At 51.8% G+C, this 18,009-nt stretch overlaps 1 protein-coding gene across 3 annotated transcripts in view; it reads right to left on the bottom strand.

The window, feature by feature from the left end:
- The window catches only part of Cacna1s (calcium voltage-gated channel subunit alpha1 S), a 63,128-nt gene that overhangs the window by 18,288 nt on the left and 26,831 nt on the right, over positions 1 to 18,009 (bottom strand). For all 3 annotated transcript variants that reach the window (XR_012439056.1, XM_074048666.1, XM_074048667.1), the window contains exons 11-27: positions 16,826 to 17,051; positions 15,542 to 15,749; positions 14,520 to 14,640; positions 13,563 to 13,677; positions 12,483 to 12,576; positions 11,704 to 11,773; positions 9,270 to 9,402; positions 8,375 to 8,504; positions 7,870 to 7,929; positions 6,319 to 6,425; positions 5,813 to 5,900; positions 5,473 to 5,580; positions 3,214 to 3,266; positions 2,761 to 2,907; positions 2,117 to 2,318; positions 1,486 to 1,644; positions 94 to 204 (exon numbers count right to left, since the gene is read on the bottom strand). Coding sequence is in view for 2 of the 3 variants with exons in the window: in XM_074048666.1 (XP_073904767.1) it covers positions 94 to 204; positions 1,486 to 1,644; positions 2,117 to 2,318; positions 2,761 to 2,907; positions 3,214 to 3,266; positions 5,473 to 5,580; positions 5,813 to 5,900; positions 6,319 to 6,425; positions 7,870 to 7,929; positions 8,375 to 8,504; positions 9,270 to 9,402; positions 11,704 to 11,773; positions 12,483 to 12,576; positions 13,563 to 13,677; positions 14,520 to 14,640; positions 15,542 to 15,749; positions 16,826 to 17,051 (2,132 nt within the window). In the remaining variant the exon portion in view is untranslated. The remainder of the gene's footprint in view (positions 1 to 93; positions 205 to 1,485; positions 1,645 to 2,116; positions 2,319 to 2,760; positions 2,908 to 3,213; positions 3,267 to 5,472; positions 5,581 to 5,812; positions 5,901 to 6,318; positions 6,426 to 7,869; positions 7,930 to 8,374; positions 8,505 to 9,269; positions 9,403 to 11,703; positions 11,774 to 12,482; positions 12,577 to 13,562; positions 13,678 to 14,519; positions 14,641 to 15,541; positions 15,750 to 16,825; positions 17,052 to 18,009) is intronic.

The following is an 18,009-nucleotide window of genomic DNA, read 5'->3' as shown; positions in this document are numbered from 1 at the left end:
CTCAGGAGATAGGGGATGCGGGAGGGCATTTCATGAGAAGCTCCCCCTCAGCAGGCCACAGCTGCCCAGCTGGCCCTGTCACCAGGCACTCACCCTGGCTTTGAATGCCACGAGCTTGAGGATCATCTCCAGAGTGAAGATGATGGTGAAGGCCACGTTGAGGATGTCTGAGATGTAGTTCATCTCCTCTGACTGGTTGTAGTGCTGTAGAGGTGACATGGGGGAGGTGGGCCCTCAGGGCGGGGCTTGCCAGTCTGCAGATCACATTCCCCAAGCCCCTCCTCTTCCTGGGCAGCCCCCGGCCTTCCTTGGACCTCTTCCCACCTGGTTTTAGCTCAGAAGACTAGGAACCTGCTTTAGTAATCCTCTGACTTCCACCAAATCTTAAGAACATGCCTTGGCTCCCCCTGAACCTCAAAAGGCAGAGGGGAGGTTCTCCAAGGCCAAGTCCAAGTTCTGTAGAGTGTGTTTCAGGGCTGTAAGGCCAGAGCTCATTTACATATCAGTCTTGGGTGACCGGGATGGAAGGTCCACCAGGTAGGACTCTATGACAGATGGCATGGGTACAGGAGTAGAGAGAAGATGCTGGGCTCCTTAGTTGGCATCAGTACTGCCTAGTAAAAAGCAACTCACCAAGCTTCCTATACCTGCATACTGCCCCAGTGAGGCCAAGCACTTCGAACAACAGCCTTGGCCTCCTGGACTCACTGCTATGGCCCACCTTAAATCCATGTCCTTATCAGTTTTCCTGGCACTTGCTTACACCCATTTTTGAAAGCTGATGAAGTCCCACCTCTTCCATAAAGCATTCCCAACTAGGCCAGAAGGCTCAGATAGCTCATCCCTCCCTTGCCCACACCTTGGAAGGGCTGGCTTGGCCACAAACACAAGCCATTGCTCATGCCCCCCCGTGGCTCAGTGATTCTCTTCCTATATCCTCATAGTGTGTACTCTTATCACTGGGTGTGGCTTGGGCTCGTAAAAGCAGGCAGCCTAGCTGTGCAATTGTATTTATAGGACTTAACAGATCACAGGCTTAATTAAGGCTTGATAACTGTGCTGCTGATTATGATATTGTCTTATGAGGGGTGCACAGCTCCTAAGAGAGATACCTGCTCTATGAATCTGAAACCCATTTTTCTTGGAACCAGAGCCAAGATTCCAGCCAACTCAATCATCCAGATTTGTATCAACATAAGAAAACCAGGGAAAGCATCTTCTACTTTCTACACTTCCTCCTCTTCTGCAGATTCACCACACTATCTGTATGCTTGAATTAGCTCCGTAACAAACTCTAAAGATGTTGGTGAGAAAGCCTCTCATTTCTGTGTCCTGCACAGCACCTCACCACGCAGTGCCTGGCGTGTAACAGGCACTCTGGATACATCCCCCGGGAGGATCGGGGGATCCTGACCTGCTCATGTTACCCTGCGCACGGTCCCCATCCTATGTTGAGCATTGCCCTGCCTTCGGGACACCGCTTACCTGCATGCCCAGGCAGATCGCATTGAGCATGATGAGGGCAAACATCAGGTACTCAAAGTAGGAGGAGGTGACGACATACCACACCTGGTACTGGTACGGGTTCTTGGGGATGTAACACCTCAGTGGGCGGGCCTTCAGAGCATACTGTACACATTGGCGCTGCGATGCAACACAATGGGATAGGTCAGCACCAAAAGGCCCCTCTTCCCTCTCCACACCTTCATCCATGGTCTCAGGGAGCCCCACTCTCTGTGCAAGACAGGAACAGCTATGGCCAGGAGCTGCTGACTGAGGGACTCCGTGGACTATTTAGAGGATGAATTCCATTGGGCCTTTGGGTTCCCTTGAGTTATCACAGCCCATTCTGACCATGACTCCAGCCCAGCCCAAGGGCTCTGAAGGACTTTCTCTCTCTGGGCATAACGGGGGTTCCATGAGAAGACCCCTGCCCCCCCACTCCACCAACTTATATTACTTGAGGTTGGAGACAGGTGGGGTGCATGGAGGTTGGGACTAGGCATCAAATGGAGGTTCCGGGGTCACCCCTCTTTACTGGCTAAAGCCTAGGGCTCTAGGCCAGCAGGAGGCCTGCTGGCCTCTGCTCTCCATATCTAGCAGGTGGTCCAGGCACCTGGTTCTTGTCCAGCTCACAGTTCTTGTACTCAGTCTCGCCCTGCTCCTGGAAGGTGACGATGACAAAGCCCACGAAGATATTCATCATGAAGAAGGCAATGAGGATGATGTAGATGATGAAAAAGATGGCCATCTCCACGCGGTTGTTGTAGATGGGGCCCGTGTCCTCCTGATTTGAGTCTATGGCTTTGTACAGGAGCCTTGGGGTGGGTAGAGAGGAGAGGATGGGCAGGGCTGGAGTAATGAGTCTGAGATCCAGGCAAGGAAGGGTGGGTGTTACTCCATTGACCAAGGAAGCCTTCTGAACACTCAAATGAAGGTAGGGCTGGGCCAGGGAAGGCTGGAACCGATCCTGGCATGGTTGTACCTTCCCACAAAGTGCTCCACCCCCAATCAGTAGGGTTCCCTGGTGGGCATAGAGGCATTGCTCTTCAGGGGCTCTGGGCACAATTTGTCAAAGTCCCCTGGTTTGGGTCTTTTTGCAGTGATTCACACAACTCCAACAAACCAGGGAGTCATTATGTGCCTTGAACACTACCTCAGGTCTGGCATGGTGTAGCAGGGGGTACAGGAGGGCCAGCTGGGTCCCTGGCACCACCCCTACTGAGCCTGTGGTGGACCCAGGCCTCAGCTCTCACTCACTGAGGCCATCCCTCAAAGGTGGAGACTGTGAAGAGTGACATCATGGCTGAGAGCACATTGTCGAAGTGGAAGTCGCTGTGTATCCACTGGCGGGGACGCAGCTCTATCTGCATGGGGTCTGCGTCCTTGTACACATAGTAGTAGCCCCTGATGTGAGGAGATCCAGTCACACTGCTGAGTGTGGCTGGGTTGCCTCCACCCCTCCCCCCCATCCTCTAGGCCCTGGGCAGTGAGTGTGCAGGAGAAATGGAGGTCCAAATCTGGGGCCAGGAAAGACAGCACTGGATGCTCTCTCCCCAAGCCACCCAAGGAAAGAGGCTTTCATGAGCTTCCCTCCAGGGCCTAATGACTCATGTCTCCCAGTTCTCAGCCTGAGGGCCACTGTGCCCTCACATGAGGTCCCTGCCCGGTGTCCCCTCTCACTGCGCCCCTCAGCCACAGAGCACCACACACCTGCACTCCTCTTCCGTCATCTTGGAAGCATCATTGCAGCTGAAGAACTTCCCCTATGTGCAGGAGGGGAGGGAGGGATTGAGACGTGTTGTTATGGAAACAGGTTAGAAAGTGGGCTGGCGAGGTGCACGGGGACAGGCCATGTGGAAGGAGCCTCTTTCTCTTGGAGGGATGCTGTGTCTTTCAGGAAGTGACACCATCATCCATCCACACAGCTCCTGCACTGGCTTTCCCACCCAGCCTGGATGTGACCAAGGCTGAGGAGCCAGTGCCTTCGTTGGGCATTTGCTGAGTGCCCTAGCCAGGGCCTGAGGGAACGCAACCGTGAGTAGAGACAGGACTGCTCCTCCCTCTGAGAGCTGTGGGCACTGAGCCCCAACTTCCAGGGAATGCAGGAACCCTCCCCTCATTATCTCCCCCATCATCATCACAGAGCAATGGCCTTTCTCAGCCCACCTGCCTTCTGCAAGAAGAGTGCACAGATGCCAGGTGGCCTCAGCTTGTCCTCAGAGTCAACAGGGCTCCCAGCATGCCCACCCCCAAGGCCTGAGGAGGTGGGCCCTGTGCACCCTGAAACTGACTTCTGCAAGAACACTTGCTCTTTTGTCTATGCCACATATTGGACACCTGAAAAATGATTTTTGCTCCACTAAAAGGAGTTGCTTGCTAGGTCTTCATGGGGCACCTTGGGGAAATGCAGAGAGGGAAACAGCTCAGCTAAGGACACAGCTGAGGCTGGGGCCCCACTGCTTGGCACCTGCAGGTCTGGGCTGTCCTAGAACACGCCTCTTTAGGGAGGAGAGGTGGAGGTCCTAGGGGAGAAACTACTGGGCAGGATTCAGGACTAGTTTAATATGGAAAGCAAAATGAAGCCCATCGGTGTAATGTGGAAAGCATGCAGCAGGTTTCCATAGGAGAATGTGACATAAAACGCCAGTGGTGACTAATGTGCTCACAGTGGCTAGGTAGGCAGGAGCTGAGGACTTTTAATGAGGCTGAAACACAGAGGCTGGGGCATGGCACTCTTGCCTGGAAGGCACACAGGATCCCAAGGAAGGATGGCTCCACATTTGTTCCTTCAGGGTGTTTGTCTGTTGGGCTCCTATGTGCCGAGCCCAGAGCTGGGTGCCAGGGTAAGGGATGAGTCAGACACAGACTCTGCCCTAAGGTGGATTCTGGGCCCAGGCTTGATGGAGGAGGAGCAGGGGGTGGGGCACAGCCCTTTGTTGGGCAAGGAGGAAAGGCTGTGCTTCTGGCTGGCCTTCTAGGACAATGACCGATGGGTCCCATCTCCCTGAGGGTCCTCTAGGAATCCCACCCTGACTACTTTCCACAAAGCCTAGTCTCTTCTCTCAAGGAGGAACATGGGGTTTACCTTGTGACCCCCTCAACCTTAGCAGAGACCCTAGCCCATCTATACAGGAAATGCTTCATACATGTTTGCTGAATGAATGAATGATGAGATGATACCACTGCATGTTTAAGACTGACGTTGTATAATCATGACTTCAAAAGATTGTACTTGGGGGCAGGAGTGGATTGGATCATGACAGGAAGTATCAAGGGTGAAACACTCAGGTATCAGTTTCTGTGTTCTGCAGATGAGCTAAGATCCAGAGGCAACCAGAAATCAGAGAGAGACAGAGAGAGAGAGAGAGAGAGGGAGATTGGAGTCTGAGAGAGAGCTCGAATAGCTCTGCTCTCCCAGGAAAGTGAGAATAGAATTAGGTGAGCTCCAGATGTGAGATGAAGGACTGTCACCGCCACAGGCTTCTGGTGCTGTGGGTGATGCCAAACATCCCAGCTGGGAACATGGGCTGCAGAATCACACTGCAACAAAAGAGGTGGAGCAGGCGGGGCTGGAGGGGAGATGTTACAGACAGGCCTGGCAAGGTGGGAGGAGGTGGGCAAGGTGGGTGTGACTGCAGGGCTTGTAATCCTATCTACATGAGGCAGAAGTAGGAGAATCTTGGTCTGAGACTGCCCTGGGGAAAACCTCGAGACCCTATCTTAAAAATAACTTAAAGTAAAAGCGGCTAGAGGAGTGGTTCAAGTGGTAAAGTGCCTACCTAGCAAGCTTGAGGTCCTGAGTTCAAACCCTAGTACCACCAAACAACAACAAAAACTATGCATTCATGGACATTTGTTTTCAAAATTGGGGCTCCTTTTGCTTGGGTAAGAGTAGTTGGCTCTTACCATAGCATAAAAGCTGCCCCCAGACAGGGAAGTGGGGGGTTGCTTGGGTGGGCGGGGCCTCACCTTGAAGAGCTGGACACCAATGCAGGCAAACATGAACTGCAGGAGGGTGGTGACCAGGACGATATTCCCGATGGTGCGGATGGCCACGAACACACACTGTACCACGTGCTGGGGAGACAGGGCCCAGTCAGAGCAGGCCTGCATCAACTCACCCCAGTACCCCTGACAGGGGAGCCCAGAAGTGGAAGACTTGCAGCCTCCCAGCAAACTAGAGGCAGAGAGAGGCTCACGGGGAAGGCCTGGTGCCCAGCTCATCCTTACCCCTCTGTGGCTGGGCTGAGGTTTCTGGAGTGGGGAACTGGCAGCCCCTCCCCCTGGGTCCTGCCCTGCTCTCTCTCACCTTCAGCCCTTTGGCTCTGTTGATGGCTCGCAGCGGTCGGAGCACCCTCAGCACCCTCAGGATCTTCACCACGGAGATGGTACTGGACCTGTGGAAGGCATGGAGCGCGGTGGGACCCAGGGCAGTGAGCTCCAGCAGCACAGGACTGCCATGGAGGCTTCAAACTCCTGCCTTGATCTCACCACCTGGCACCTTCCTGCCTGAACCTCCTGCCTTACCCAGGGGAAAAGTGGCCGCCTAATTACCGCTTCTCCCTCTGGCTATAGGCTCTGTCTCTCCCATCAGACTGGGAGTGACCTGAAGGCAGGGACTATGGTCCTCATGAGACAGGGGCTGCCTTCTCCTCTCCACCTCCCTTGCCAGTCTCTGCAAGGGAGGGTCCCCCATCCACTGCCCTGTGAGACACTCGTTTTGCAGCAAAGTGCCCACCCACAAACTGCTGCTCTGGGGCCTTGACACAGAGGGGAAAGGACCAATGCCTGGGCCTGGGCCCTGCCATTGCTCACTCAAGTCCCATGGAGATGAGGGATACAGCCACCACCAGCAGGTCCAGGATGTTGAAGTAGTTCCGGCAGAAGGAGCCCTTGTGCAGGAAGGCCCCATAGGTGGTCATCTGGAGAGACAGAGGTCATCTCTGGTGGGAGGAGCTTGGGGAGCAGGCTGGTCCCCCAGAGAAGGGCATCCTTCCCAGCCTGCTCAGGAGGAGTGTCTGCTGAGGCGAACAGCTGCTGGAAGGTGTCACGTGACTCAACTCCCTAGGCTCACTCTCCTGTCCTCTGCCCACAGGACAAGCATGGGACTCTCAGAGATAGCTGAGCAGAGCTTTGCCCTCCAGGGGCACATGCTTTTCTTCACATGCAATAGGGTGCTACAGAATGGGAAGTTCTAGCCCTCCTCTCTCCCGAAGGGCAGGATAGAATTCCTCCTCCTCTCCAGGAAGCTTCTTGGGAAATCCTTTTGGCTCAGGGGTTGGGATGGAAGGACCTCAGTTCTTCACCAGGCCTCTGGGCCCCCTCTCCAACCTCTGCACCCTCTTGTTCTTGCTCTCCCTTATTTTCTATCTTATGTTTTCTAATAGTCTCCTGCACAGACATATTACACTTCCTGAAAGCCTGACTGGGTGGCAGTTTTTCCTGGCATGTAAGGCACCCCTTAGGATTTTGTCTCATCTTGCCTTACCAGCCCCAGTATCCAGCTCTCCCCTATATGTGCACTGCCTCCCAGCCCATAGGGTCCACTTGCTCCTCTCTGAGCACATCCCCAAGTTTTCTTCTAATGTGTTAGCCAATTGTCACCCTCTGAGACTGCCCAGGCTATCTCTCTCTAATGAGGTCTTGCCCTACTGTAAGGTCTATCTCTAATGCCCCCCCGCCAAAGTTCTCCTTGACCTTGGGGCAACCGCTGTCTCTCCCTGCTCCACTCATTCAGTAGTTGAAGCTCTGAAGTGAGGACCATCCCCAGTCTGCTCTGGCCTGCTCTGTGTACCCAGCTGTGCTCTCCTTTCCTTGTGGGTAAGGGTGAAGGCTCGGCTTACTGGGTCTTAGTCCCAGAGCCCACCACCCCTGTGATGGCCTGAACCCAGTGTGCCTACCTCAATATTGGCAATCGTACTGTGGATCAGGCTTGAAAAGGACAAGCTGGGCAGAACCGCCAGAAACCCAGCCAGGGCAATGGCTACTTCTCATGGCACTCTTGGAGGGAAAGGCTTTTCCCAGACACTCCTAATAAGTAAGTAGTCCCAGGTCTACTCTTTCATTAATCATACCATCAAGTGGAAAAAAATGCCAAGGGCTTTGTAGAGAGGGGCTATGCCCTGCTGAGAGGTGGCAGGCCACGACTGGGTGTACTTCATGTCTCGAACCTTCACCCAGTCACCTGCTCACCTGCTAGGCCTGAACGAAGTCTGTGTGGTCTCCTGGGGCCCACGAGTCTTTTCTGCTGCATCCACCTTCTTCCTGCTTTTCTCCCGCCCCTTATCTCAGCCTCTGAGTGAGCTCAGTGTATGGGAGTTGGAGCCGCATCAGCCCAGGGCTGCCTGTCCCATAGCCCTCACTCACCTTGAGGACAATCTCCACAGTGAAGACAGAGGTGAACGCGATGTCAAAATACCCAAGGATCTGGTGGTAGAGCAGGGGAGGGAGCAGTCAGTGAGAGGAGCAGAGCGATATGTCACCATCACCACCACTACCTTCATCATACTCACCACCATCACCACCATCATAATTACCACTGCCACCACCATCCTCAGCTTCACCAACACCACCAATTTCATCACCATCCTCATCAGCACCTCCACCATCTTCACCATCACCACCACAATACCATCACCACCACCTCCACCATCACTGTCCAGCTCAGGCAACCAGAGCCTGTCTTGCCCCTGCTATGACGGCACTGTTCAGAAGCAGTGCAGTGGACAGTTCTGGCCCTCCAGGAACTTAAATGCTGTGAAGCTCATGCCTATAGCCACATAGAGGATGCAGGTGAACTCTGAGCCCTAGAGTAAGATGGGGGTAGCTGAAGCCTGGAGTGGAGGAGGGGTGCGAGGGCACCTGCCATCACCTGATTCCTCACTGACTCAGCTCGGATGGGATCCTCAGCCGCCAGAGCAGCGCTGCTGAGCAGGATGAAGAGCAGGATGAAGTTGGTGAACCAAGTGGCATTGACGATGCGATGACACAGTACACGGATCCTGGTGGGGTGGGGGTGGGAGTGGGGCTGTGAGCTTCAGGAAGCTCAGGCCCCCAGCCTCTATCCTGACAGGGACACTGGATTCACTCCCTGTGCCCGAGGGCAATGAAGAATTATGGCCTTGCATCTGCATGGTCCTCTGACCAGACAGGCAGGGGCTCTGCTCCTACTGTGTTCTTTCGGTCTTAGTCCATCTCCCAGTGGAGCCCAAGCTGAGCTCCATCTCCAAGGCAGACAGGTGAAACTCCACGAAGTCTAAATTCTATGTATTTTAAAGCTGAAGGGCTGGGGGAGTGGCTCAAGTGGAAAATCGCTTGCCCAGCAAGCATGAGACCCTGGGTTCAAGCCCTTGTACCACAAAAAATGTTAAAAATTATGAAGTCAACAAAAACTACAGCTTTCCCTAACTCTCACTTCCTTGCACTGTCTAGCACAACTATTAGAAGGGAAGCAATAAACATGGTCCCTTGTAGGTATAAGCAACTGATACAATTTAAAAAGCATTAGTTTTCCCAGAAATACTAGTATTTTTTTTTAAATGTTTTTTTCTTTGCAGTGCCAGAAATCCAACCCAGTGCCTCATGCATGCTGGGCAAACACTGTACAACTGAGCTCTACTGCAGCCCAATACTAGCAGTATAAATAGGCCACAAGATCTTAAGCTTAAGGAGTGAGTTTTGCATATCTCAGGGCAGGGAAGCAGCTATCCTGAGGCCCAATCAGTCTCCCACCCCCGAACACACACAGGAGCCAAAGCATTGCCTACTTATTGGTGGGGCTGAAGATGAAGAAGGAGCTAGCTTCTGGAATTGGCACTGCCTTCTCTTTCAGCTGCAGTTCAGCCAGGGGACGGGGTCGGGGGCTCACTGGGATCTCAGGCTCATCTTCTTCATCATCCCCTGTGGGGAGAGGAGACAAATTAGAGGTGTCTTTCCAAACTTTGCTATGTGCTTGGCTTCTTCTATGCTCAGAGTCCTCCTAGGAGCCTCTGAAGCCAGCAAGTCAAAGATGTAGCAGGCCAATGCAGGATACTAGGGCATCAGGAGGATCTAGCCTGGGCATCTCCTTCACCCTCCATAGAGCAGACTTGAACTGTCAGAGTCTGTGGTACTGGCCCAGAACCTTCTAGAAGCAGGACAAGGAACAAGGCCACGGAAACTTCTTGTTTCATCTTCTGTCTCAAGGTGACCCATAACACCTCAAACACACACTAGCTGGGCAGGGGCTACCTAATTCAAGAGACATGAGTTCTGATCCTGGCTCTGCCACTACCTGGCTGTGCAGTGCTAGATTCTGTGCCCTTCCTGAGTTTCAGGTTCCCAATTTGAGACACTGACAAGGGGAGGTGGGTTATGGAAGTCATTGGACTTTGAGGTCCCCTCCTTGTCTAGGATTCTAAAAATAATGGTTTAGTAGAGGAACCTTCAGCATGGGAAAAGGCAATTAAGAAATCTTTTACTTCAGGCAGGCTCCAGAACCAGGGCAGGCACAGGGGTGGAGTAGGAGGCAGAGGGAGAAGAGACGGATATTCCAAGCAGGCCTGTATTGCGCTGGGGACATGTCTAAAGTCAGGATTCCTCTTGGTTTCCTCACTGGACAGTTGCTTCCTCCCCTTCCTGTGGGCTCTGGCAGAGACTCTCAGGGAGGCCATGAGCTCCCAGAGTTGGCTCTCTCCATCATGGATACAGGAGTCCTCACTCCAATCTAAATCACATTCCAGGCCTCTCTGCTCTTGAGAAGCTGGAACTCTTACTTCTTCCACAGAACATGACACTTCCTGCCCTTCCTGGACTGGCATGGACTGAGAGACACATTTTCTGCTTAATTACAGTGATTATTGATTGTTAGAGTTACTATCTTTTTTCCTCTAATTCTTTTCTCTTTTGTCTAAGCCCATTTTATTCCTTTTATTGCACATATCTTTTGCTGTAAGCCATTTCAAATTATTTTTAGAAAGAATCTGGGTAGTCAGGTGTGGTGGTACATGCTTGCAATCCCAGCTATGCAGGCCATAGGTAGGAGGTTCAAATTTTGAGGCTGGTCCTGGGTAAAAGCATGAAACCCTATCTGAAAAATGACAAAGCAAAAAGAGTTGGAGGCATGGCTCAAGTGGTAGAATGTTTGCCTAGCAAGTGCAAGGCCTAGAGTTCAAATCCCAGTATCACCAAATATATACATAAAAAACATTCAATGCCCTTGGTAAGACCTTTCTTACAACTGCCCTATATGCACAGCTTCCTCCCTCTCTAGTTCCTTCATTTCCTCCTCACCTGGGATTTCCTACCACAGCCACCCTCCTACATGCATGCCAGCTACTCTCATCTAATAGATGGTAATTGTTAGGAGAAGCAACTCCAAATGAATCACTCTCAGTATTCATTTCTGACAGATATTTAGAGAAATTTTGTCAGCCTTACTTATACCACCTCCATTTTCCCCATGTTTCACTTTGCAAAATCCTTCCTTGTGTTCTTTCAGCTTATTGAATGCCTACTCTGGGCCAAACACTGTGCCATTTGAAGCACAGATAGGCCTCTTGGTGCTCAGAGTCACTGGGGCAAACAGATGGTAACCAGCTGATTCCCCAAAGAGATGTAAAATTGCTCCCAAGGACCCATGGGAGCTTGAGAGCTCTTGGGTCCTAGGGTTCCTCCAGGTGGCCTCTTAGGATTAATCCAGCCTGGATCTGCTTCCTCCATGTGTCTTCTTGTGGGTCAAGATGGGTAGGATTTCTGTAGCAGACACTGGTTATGTGCACTTAGGAGATGTCTGCAGTTCAATCTTACTGTGTCTTCTCCATCCTTTCTCCCATGGACCCATTGTCTCCTCTTGTGGCTTTTCACACAATGTCCATCACGGCTCTATTCTAGACACTGCATGGTGAGCCAATTGTCTCATCCCCACATGGATGATGGGGCTTCCATTAGGATCCATTCTGTGTGGCTAGCAGGGAGGCCTTGGGCACCCATTAGCTTTGTGCTCCTTGAAAAGCAAGTCCTCAATACTGGAGCACATAGCTAGTTAGCACTCAATACACACATGCTAAAGTAAATGGCTTATTTTCAAGGCTAGATACAGAAGGGATGTCTTCAGTGTTCTGACCTCCATCTGGACAGGTCCAAGTAGAGGACACATGGGGAGCATTCAGCACCACCTTTAATCCCAGAGCCCTGCTCCAGTCCAGGCTCCAGGCTCCTCACCTGGGAAGTCAGCTGAGGGGTAGGGGTCCTTTACCTCGTTGACGTTAGATTCAAACTCATCAATTTTCAGCTGGAGGAAGGAAGACAATGAAGATGATGGTGAAGCAACAGCTGCAGTTTGCCCTTACTGAGCACAGACTGGAGAGCCAGTGTAGCTTTTGGTTTACTGTACCCACCCCCACAACAAGCTGAGGGATGAATGACAGCATGCTCATCTTCGTCTTACAAGTGAGAAGCCAGGCCCAGCAAGGAAGACAGACCAAAGTCAAGACCTGAGTCTGTCCAAGTCTGTCTTTACTGAGCCTTCTGCCTGGCTCTCCAGAAGAGAGCTGAGCTCTCCAGGTTAGGATCCCCAGCCCCTCAAGGGCCCAGTGCCCTGGTTCCTCCAACCCCATTTCCTCCGTCTCCAAGAATAGTGAGCCAGGCTGGAATAAGCAGGGCAAGTGATGATGAGAAGCAAGTGGGGGGCTCTGAACAGAAAGTGGGTTTCATGGGGAGATGGGATACCTTCTTGCTTTGGGCAGGAAGCTGGGACTCTGAGGAAATCTGCTTCCCAGGTTGAGGTGGCTGCGCCTCTCAGCACAGAGGTGCCCAGGGGAGATGTTGGCTCTCCCTCCAACAGAAAGCCAGGGGATGTCTTTTCCTGGCAGATGATCTACCTTCTGGTAGGCTCCTCCCCCCCTACAGCCCCACCAGTACCCTGAGGCACAAGGAGAGAGAGCCAAGGGACCTTCAGAGCCCTACCATCCAACCTGTAAAATATTCATACTAGGTCTCACCTTGGCAGTAGTAGGGATTCCCTCTCCCTTGGGCTTCTGCTCCATCTTCTTGGCTGTTATGGCCTTCTCCTCCTCCAACTTGTCCGGGAGACCCCTGAGTTGGAAACCCAAGGTGGAAGCCTAATGACAATGATCTCAGGGATCTGCTCAGCCTAACAATACCCTCAAGAGGATCCCACTCCCAGGGCTCGGGGGTGCTGTGGAAGAAGAAGCAGCATTGGACACCAAGTGGGAAAGGCAGTAGGCCTGGGCAAGTCCTTTCTCTGTGAGAAGGCCTGACGCACTGCTTCGGCCTGAGGGCCACTGTTTAGCCATAGTCAATGTGAGCAGGTAGTGTACCGATGGTTCATACAGAATTCAGAATAGAAGCATGATCATCCAGGATGGTTCCAACTCTTTGGAAATGCCTGGACTCCCTTGCTCACAGGGCTGGGTGTCTCATTTCTGTAGGTACAGGCAATGGAAGAGGCAGGCCACCGTCTAGAACCCCGTTACTCCAAGTGTGGTTCTCCTGCGGCCAGAAGCATGGCACTGGGATCATGCCAGAAATGCAGAACCTTAACTCTACCTGACCTGGTTCAGCCCAATTGGATCAGAATCTGCACCTTAACAAGATCCCCAGCTGGTTCATTTGCTGAGTTTGAAAATGCTGTATAGACCGGTCCTGCTTTCACTCCTAGGGGGGGATCAGACTACAGAGAATGACATGCTACATCATAGGCAGAGAGACCTGTGAAGAACTGAGAAGCCAATCCCTACATCACAGAGGGAGGATACCTTAGGCTTAGGATAGGAAACAAGTCCATCCAAGAGGCAGGGCTGGGAGGAGACATTTCAGAACCCACCAGGCCCTGCCATCACATTTCCTGAGGCCAATCTAGAAGGCCAGCCTGCTTCTAGTCCTGATCAAGGAATACCTTCTAGGACCTTAGCAGCCCCAGATGTCCTGTGGCACCCACGGAGCAGGTGTCATATGGTCCCTGAGACTCTGGCTTCAGGAAAGAGCCTCCTGCAAAGAGCCAGGAGGCTACGACTGTGGCCAGCACTCCTGCTCGCTCCTGAGGAGGACAAAACACTCACTTGGACATCTTTCTTCGTTTTCTCTCCTCAGCCTTGGCCTTCTGGGCAGAAGTCAGGCTCTCTGCCTCAGCCAGGTTGTCCACAGCAATAGCCAGGAAGACATTGAGCAGGATATCTAAGAGAGACCAGCTAAGGAGCCTTGGGTGGAAGGCAGCCCCTGGGGAAGGAACCTCCCCCTGCCTGAGTGTTGGCAGGCCCTAAACCCTGGTGGGGTAGTCAGAGCGTCTCTTGCCAGAGTACCCCACAGAAGGGTACGGGCCCAGAACATAGACTAGAGTGTTCAGGGAAGCTTGCCTGCAGGGGGTTTCTGTTATGGGGTTTAAATCCATTTAGACCATTTCCTTCCAGAATTGACCCCAGCTCCCCAACGGGGAGGCAAAGCAAGTGAGAGCCATGCTGGTCACATGACTCAAGGAACAGCACCTCAGTGCCTCCCTTGCTGCTCCCTAGCCACCGTATCAGACTCCACAGTGCAGGCAGCAGGACCCCTCAGACATCACCAGTATCTCTCTGTCCCACCCACCTCGCCCTCCCATCTGCACATCTCAACTTCATCCTGTGCTTGCTCAATCTTCCTGGCCCCAATGTTTAGACCGACTAACCTGGCCATGGCTCCAGCTCCCCCCTGCCTGCCTCCAAACCTTTAGATCAGGCTGCCTCACCTACTCCACTGTTTATCACCTAAGCCCTGTGTCTCCTCCTACCCATTGCAGGCTCACCAAGCAGGCAGGGATAAATTCCTCCCCCTGTGGTTCGCAAAGCTTTCTTGTGGAAGGACATATTCTACAGTTCACCTTGTCATGTCTTATCCCCCACCCCATGATCCCGGGAGCTCTCCACTAGCTGGAGGGCTTAGCTGCTTGGCAAATGGGTACCCATGACCACCCTCCCCCTGCTTTTAAGCCCTTTCCCCATCCCGTCCTCAGTTCTTCTCTGCACCCTGCTCCAAGGGGATACAGTTGCCACTGACGAAAAGGATGATGAAATAAATGCACACAAGCACACCAGGGTAGGATGGCCCTCCGTAAGCCATGATCCCATTATACATCATGGAGGTCCAGTCTTCACCTGTCAGGACCTAGGGGAAAAGAGGGAGTGAGAAGATGAGAAGACAGGGACACAGAGAAACCCAAGAGGCTTCTGTCTGGAGTGCATTGCTCAAAAGACCTCTTCCAATTCTGTTCATTCTCCCATGCCTGTTTTCTTCACTCCACAGCCCAGCTCTCCAAGGACCTAAAATTTTTATCAAAGCTCTCCAGGGCCAAGGAGTTTGACCGTGGGGTCACCACTTCCTCAGGCTGAACTGAACACATTCATCCAGGCCCCTGTCACCCCAGCCTTCAGAAATAGGGCAAAATGTCAGATCCCTTGAAAGGCACACAGTCTGGCCAGCCAGTGGGGTGAATGGAAGAAAGAGAGGGTGAAGCCATCCATGGGACCCCCACTGATTGCCACCTATTGGCCTAACTCCTGGTAAAACAGGGGATATGACCAGTAAGACACCAGCTACACCGAGGGGAGCATTACCACGCTTTCTGCTAAGAAAGCTCTGAAGGCCTCTCACTGAGTCACAGCCATGGTCCCATGGGTGGCTTCTAGCAAGCAAATGGTGGCTCCAGAGTGAGAAATGGTCCACAGGTTCCTAGGGCTTGGCCAGCCTTGGGAAGGGAGCATTCACCTTGTCCGACTTTGCCTCAGAGACATGAGCAGCTCAGCTCTGAACTCCCAGCCACCCCAACTCCAATTATTCATCAGCAGTGGGTCAACATCCTGCTAGACACCAGGGACCAAAACAAATCAGACAGACCAGATCCAATGGCAAGAAGCCTGGACAATGGGGAGCCTGAGAAGAACATTGAACTCAACTATCGGATTAGAGAAGGCTTCCTGGGCAAGGTGATGCCTGCCCTGATCTCGAAAGACAAGAAGCAGGTTTTAGCAAGTGTTTGGAAAGACGGATGCACAGGTGGATGGTCTACCTGGAAGACGCTAATGAGGGCCTGGGGGAAGTTGTCAAAGTTGCTGCGCCGCACCTCCGTGTCCTCGAAGTCGTACCTGCCCCCAAAGAGCTGCATGCCCAGCAGGGCGAAGATGACGATGAAGAGGAAAAGCAGCAACAGTAGAGAGGCGATGGAGCGGATGGAGTTGAGCAGGGATGCCACCAGGTTGCTCAGTGATGTCCAGTACCTGAGTAAGAGGAGCAGCAAGGTAGGGAGGAGGCAGAACCCTCTCACCTGTGATCCCAAAGTGTGGGTGGGCTTGGGGGAGAGACTCAAGACTGATGGATGCACAGGGGAAGGGCTGCCTGGGGGATGGAAGCCTGTGGATTCATGGCAGGCCATATTCTCTCCTTCCTGTAGAGCACTTATCCCAGTAGGGCTGTGAATGAACTTCTGGTCCTATCATTAGGCTAGAGACCCCAGGAGAGTAAAGACCAGTTCTCTCTCTTTTTTTACTCATTCTAGCAAATTCTAGTTGCCCTTTAACTGCTGTTTCAGTTGCCCATAGCCAACCATGGAAGCCCTAAATATAGTACAATGAGAGAGAGAGAGAGAGAGAGAGAGAGAAAGAACAAACTTATTCATATAAATTTTATTATAGGATATTATTATAATTGTTCTATTTTATTATTAGTTGATGTTGTTAATCTCTTACTTATCTAACTTATAAATTAAACTTTATCATAGATATGGGTATATAAGAAAAAACATAGTGTATACGGGCTCAGCATTACTCATGGTTTCAAGCATGCACTGGGGGGTCTATCTGAAGTGGATGAGGAGACCACTGTAAACCAATGTTTCTACATTTCCTTGTCTTCTCTGCTCTCCTCTTTTCTTTTTTCTTTTTGGCAGGATTTGAACCTGCACAGGGAAACCCCAGTGGATTTCTGGTTCATCGCCTTAACCACTCAGCCAGGATTCCATTCCTCTTAGTTTCTTATTTCCATCCCCTTTCCCTACTTCCTTTCCTTCTCCCTCCCATCTTCCCTTTCTTCCCTCTCCTAGCCTTTCCTTTTCTATTCTTCCTTTCTCTTTTCTACTACCCCCACCCTCCTGCTCTGCCATAGACAATGGTAAGATAAAAGGAGAGAAATGAACTTCAAGGGGGAGTCTATGATTTCTCTTCCCCAGAGGAAGGTTGTTCAAAGAGGGAGGGGAATTCTGGGCCAGGGCCACACATGAACTTGTCAGACCCCAGAGCATGGGAAAGAAGACAGCTGTAGACACCTGGGAGCTGGGAGCCCAGCCACCCAAGCTCACTTGGTGATCTTGAAGATCCTCAGGAGGCGGATGCAGCGGAGCACAGAGATGCCCAGGGGAGTCATGGCGCCTGACTCCACCAGCAGGAGCTCCAGGATGCCGCTGCACACCACAAAGCAGTCGAAGCGGTTGAAGATGGACATGAAGTACTGGTGTAGGCCCAGGCCATACATCTTCATTAGCATCTCGACAGTGAACAGGACCAGCAGCACCCTGTTGGCAACATCTGCAGGTGGGCAGCACAACCTAAGCATTACGTTCCTTTCCTCTCCTACCTCCAAGCCTCTGCCCTGGCTAAGCCTCCACACAGCACATCACCCCAGATTTCCAAGGCACCAACTTTTCTTAAACCTTCAAAACCCAGTAAAACCTGGTGAAATTCACCCAAGTTAAGTCATACTATATTTAACAGGAAGAGAATTGTAATCCTTTTAATTTCATGTTAAGGTCATTAAGTTTGCCCATTGCCTTGCCCTGCCCCTTCCGGGAAGACTGCCATCAACGGTCTTTTGTGTTTCACTTCTTTCTTGGTCAACTATAGACCCTCCATGGTCATCTATACAACTCCCCAGGGTCAACCATCACCTTCATGCTGCCAAATTCAATGGACATTTAACTCTGCTTCTCCTGTTCTCCTAGCAGCAGTGGGCTCTGCTGAATATCCTCGTTTTTTCAAACATAAACATATTCTCTCTCTCTCTCTCTCTCTCTCTCTCTCTCTGACTTCTGTGACACCACATCCTTCTGGTCTTCCTCTACTCCTCTGGCTTCTGTTAAGCCACCTCTGCAGATGCATTCTTTATGGGGTCATTGAATGCTGGACTTGAGCCACACACTTGAGCATGTGCTCATAGTCATAGTGGTGGTCATAGTCAAATGTCATTCCCAGATTTAGTTCTTCAGAGATTTAGATTGGTTTACTGAGATCCAGAACTATTTTCCCATCTACTTTCTGGACATGTCCATATCTCTCAAAGGTAACTCAACTGTGTCCAAGCCCAAGCTAATGGATGGATGCTGGCTGTCCTCTCTACCCACATTGACCATCTTCCCTACAGTCCATTTATCTGCATAGACCAGGAACCTCAAATTCACCCCTCATTCCTCTTGGTGGACTGTGTTGTCATTTCAACATTTGGTCATTGACAATACATGGCAGGGCATGGCACATTCAAGGGACTCTC

Source organism: Castor canadensis, chromosome 11 (genome assembly GCF_047511655.1).
Source record: "Castor canadensis chromosome 11, mCasCan1.hap1v2, whole genome shotgun sequence".
Lineage (NCBI taxonomy): Eukaryota > Metazoa > Chordata > Mammalia > Rodentia > Castoridae > Castor > Castor canadensis.
The sequence above is the reverse complement of the archived record's forward strand: the minus strand, read 5'-3'. Positions and strand labels throughout refer to the sequence as shown.